The sequence below is a fragment of the Heterodontus francisci genome, chromosome 44 (genome assembly GCF_036365525.1).
Source record: "Heterodontus francisci isolate sHetFra1 chromosome 44, sHetFra1.hap1, whole genome shotgun sequence".
NCBI classification, from domain to species: Eukaryota; Metazoa; Chordata; class Chondrichthyes; order Heterodontiformes; family Heterodontidae; genus Heterodontus; species Heterodontus francisci.
In genome coordinates, this window is record NC_090414.1 from 27192568 (window position 1) to 27196488 (window position 3921).

At 56.5% G+C, this 3921-nt stretch overlaps 1 protein-coding gene across 1 annotated transcript in view; it reads left to right on the forward strand.

Moving 5' to 3' along the window:
- Positions 1-1182: 1182 nt before the first annotated feature.
- LOC137355926 (dual specificity protein phosphatase 10-like) overlaps positions 1183-3921 on the forward strand; it is a 10354-nt gene continuing 7615 nt past the window's right edge. The window contains 2 exon segments of the mRNA XM_068021593.1: positions 1183-1264; positions 1515-2637. Coding sequence (XP_067877694.1) covers positions 1527-2637 — 1111 coding nt within the window. The 5' untranslated portion in view covers positions 1183-1264; positions 1515-1526.

Here is a 3921-nt window from a genome sequence, read left to right on the forward strand (position 1 = left end):
CTGCAACCTCCTCCAGCCCCTAAAATCCTCCCTATCTGTAAACTCCACCAGCCCTACAACCCTCCCTATCTCTGCAACCTCCTCCAGCCCCTAAAATCCTCCCTATCTGTAAACTCCACCAGCCCCTACAACCTTCCCAATCTCTGTAACTTCCTCCAGCCCCTACAACCCTCGAAGTGTCTGCGCTCCTCCAATTCCGGCCTCTTGTCCATCCCCCGATTTTCATCACTTCACCATTGGCGGCTGTGCCTTCAGCTGCCTGGGCCCTAAGCTCTGGAATTCCCTCCCTAAACCTCTCCGCCTCTCTCTCTCCTCCTTAAGACGCTCCTTAAAATCTACATCTTTCACCAAACTTTTGACCATCTGCCCTAATATTGCCTTCTGTGGCTTGGTGACAAATTTTGCTTTATAACACTTCTGTGAAGCACCTGGCAATGTTTTATTCTGTTCAAGGCTCTTTGTCAAGGCAGACTGGGGTTGGCGGCTGGGATCTTCCTATTCTGTGCGACGCAGTGGGGAATTCCCCCATACAGGGCCCATTGGGATATGGAGAGTGAGGGGGGGAGGACAGTTTTTTCAGTTACTCTGGGACGTGTGATCCCCCTCCGCAGCTCCTTTACCCTGTGCTGACAGCTGAGCCCCACACTGTTACCGTCACTGGGATGTGTGATTCCCCCCCTCCCCAGCCTCTTTACCCTCAGAGCTGAGCCCCAAACTGTTACCCTCACTGGGATGTGTGATTACCCCCCCTCCCCAGCCTCTTTACCCTCAGAGCTGAGCCCCAAACTGTTACCCTCACTGGGATGTGTGATTCCCCCCCCCCCCCTCCCCAGCCTCTTTACCCTCAGAGCTGAGCCCCAAACTGTTACCCTCACTGGGATGTGTGATTCCCCCCCTCCCCAGCCTCTTTACCCTCAGAGCTGAGCCCCAAACTGTTACCCTCACTGGGATGTGTGATTCCCCCCCCCCCTCCCCAGCCTCTTTACCCTCAGAGCTGAGCCCCAAACTGTTACCCTCACTGGGATGTGTGATTTCCCCCCTCCCCTTTACTGTCAGAGCTGAGCCGCACACTGTTATCTTTCACTTCCTGGTTGTTGTCTCTGACGCGCTGAAATGTTGCTTTCCCGCTGCCGGGCTCCCATTGGCTGCCGATGATGTCACCGGCCGGCCTGTCAATCACTACAACAAGGGACCTCCGCCGCCCGAGCTCTCACAACACAGACACCGGGTCTGAGAGCAGCCCCGGCACTGCAACCAAGTGAACGTGAGTGGGGTTTAATGCAATAGCGCTTTTAATTCTTTGCAAAAAAATAAATCGATTGCATTGGGCGAGAAAATTGCATTGAAATGTTTCTTTTGATTATCTCGAATACGGATGTTGCGTTGAGTCAGTTAATGGTGCAGTGAATCCTTCTGTATTTGTATGCATCACTCTGATGGGTGACTGGAACTTATCATCCTGCTGCAACTGATCAGTTATGCTTATTTTCCCCCGTCCTGTCTTTCCCTGCTAGCTGGAATCTTCAATGCCTCCTTCTCCCTTAGATGAACGTATGGTGGTACAGGTACTGCAAAGGCCCCGAACACTGGCACTGCATCTCAACAAGGCTCCGTCTGTGGAGAGGAAACTATCAGACGTGCAGAGTCCTGATGTTAAAGAGCGGACACTGACTTCCAGTCTTGGACTTGAGAAGGCTCAAGGATTCATTGGTAGCTGGTCCGAGAACAAGGAGTTTGGCCAGCCAGCTGAAACCCACACTCTGGACATTAGGGTGTCTGTAGGGCTCCCCCAGCACAACCCAGAAAATCTGCGACTCTCCTTCAGACCTCAAGCTGTAAGGAAGCCTTCACTGGTACAGCAGCAACCTGGCACTGGCGAGAGGGGCTGCTCATCAACATCTCAGACGGTGGACCGAAAGGGAGCTGCCCAAACATCTGTAGCTGGGGACCGTGCCTGCTTCCCCAGCCCTGTGCCCTCCTGTTGTGGCATCATGCACCCTCTGAAGTGCGGCTGCCGGGGCTGCTGGAGGCTGGTGAGGCGCGAGGAGCCCGGCGCCACCTCCTGTGTCTCCTGCAAGCCCAGCTTCAGGGCCATGGGCTGTGGGCCAGCCCTCAGGCGAGTGGGCTGTCTTCCGGCTCTGCGCTCCATCAGCTGCATCACCTGTGACCAGTCCATGAAGTCCATCGGCTCCACCTGCAGCTTCTGCAGCAGTGACCCCATCGTGACCTACAACCCCAGGGGGTCCAAGGCCAGCGACGACGACGACTACAATGTCCGCACCATCTGGCCGGAGGAGCTGGCTAAGAAGATGACCAAATCAAAGGCCCACCAGCAGTCAGCGGTCATCCTGGACTGCCGCAATCTGGTCGAGTACACTAAAAGCCACCTGCAGGGTGCCATGAGCCTCGGCTGGTCAGAGGGTTCGGCCAGCAGCCGTGCTGAGCACGGTAAGCTCACCGTCTTTGACCTCCTGTCCAGCAGGGAATCCAAGAAGCCCTTCAGACCACTCTGGCCCCAGGAGACCACCAGCTCCGAGCCAAGAGCCAGAAACCCCAACAAAACTGTCACTCCACACTCCCTCCACCTGATCCTGGACTCACTCAACAGAGAGGACAAGGACTCGTCAGATTTGAAAGGTATGGATGCTCCTTGTTGGTCTATGTGATGGCTCTTGCTTATTTTCGAGGTGTTGTGTACTTGGTGCGATATTCTGTGCAACCTTGTTCAGTCTGTCAGTGGGGAACCAGGCTGTTTATAATCCCCTTCCATCAGGTGAGCCCTGGGGTGAGAGAGGGGTGGAGGGAAGCACAACAGCCCAGATTCCCATCCTCTCTCAAATTCCCAGCAAGGGCCATAATTGTGACTGTCTTTAACGCCCCCTCCCCATTCATTCCAGGGTTCTGAGGCACAGATCAGCAATGAGGTCTTTCAGCTCAGTTCTTACCATATCAGCAACTGTCCTCAGTGCCACTGGGAATTAAGTTAAGGAGAAAGATATTGCCAACCACACCCTAACTCTGTTGATAATCCTTTGTGAGCCTCTGGTTTATTAGCCTCTCCTCCCTTCCTCTCCCAAGGCCATGAATTCTGAGCTTTGATGTCCTAATGTTTGAAGAGTTATGCCCAGTGCCACACTAACCACGAAGGGCCCAGCATCAGTTCCTGGTATCTGCCTGGTCCAGTTCCCGGTCTGTGCCTGGTCCAGTTCCCGGTCTGTGCCTGGTCCAGTTCCCGGTCTGTGCCCGAGTCAGTTCCCGGTCTGTGCCCGGGTCAGTTCCCGGTCTGTGCCTGGTCCAGTTCCCGGTCTGTGCCTGGTCCAGTTCCCGGTCTGTGCCTGGTCCAGTTCCCGGTCTGTGCCTGGTCCAGTTCCCGGTCTGTGCCTGGTCCAGTTCCCGGTCTGTGCCTGGTCCAGTTCCCGGTCTGTGCCTGGTCCAGTTCCCGGTCTGTGCCCGGGTCAGTTCCCGGTCTGTGCCTGGTCCAGTTCCCGGTCTGTGCCCGAGTCAGTTCCCGGTCTGTGCCCGGGTCAGTTCCCGGTCTGTGCCCGAGTCAGTTCCCGGTCTGTGCCCGGGTCAGTTCCCGGTCTGTGCCTGGTCCAGTTCCCGGTCTGTGCCCGAGTCAGTTCCCGGTCTGTGCCCGGGTCAGTTCCCGGTCTGTGCCCGAGTCAGTTCCCGGTCTGTGCCTGGGTCGGTTCCCGGTCTGTGCCCGGGTCGGTTCCCGGTCTGTGCCCAGGTCGGTTCCCGGTCTGTGCCCGGGTCGGTTCCCAGTCTTTGACAGTGTCAGTTCCTGGTCTGTGCCCGGGTCGGTTCCTGGTCTGTGCCCGGGACAGTTCCCAGTCTTTGACAGTGTCAGTTCCCGGTCTGTGCCTGGTCCAGTTCCCGGTCTGTGCCCGAGTCAGTTCCCGGTCTGTGCCCGGGTCAGTA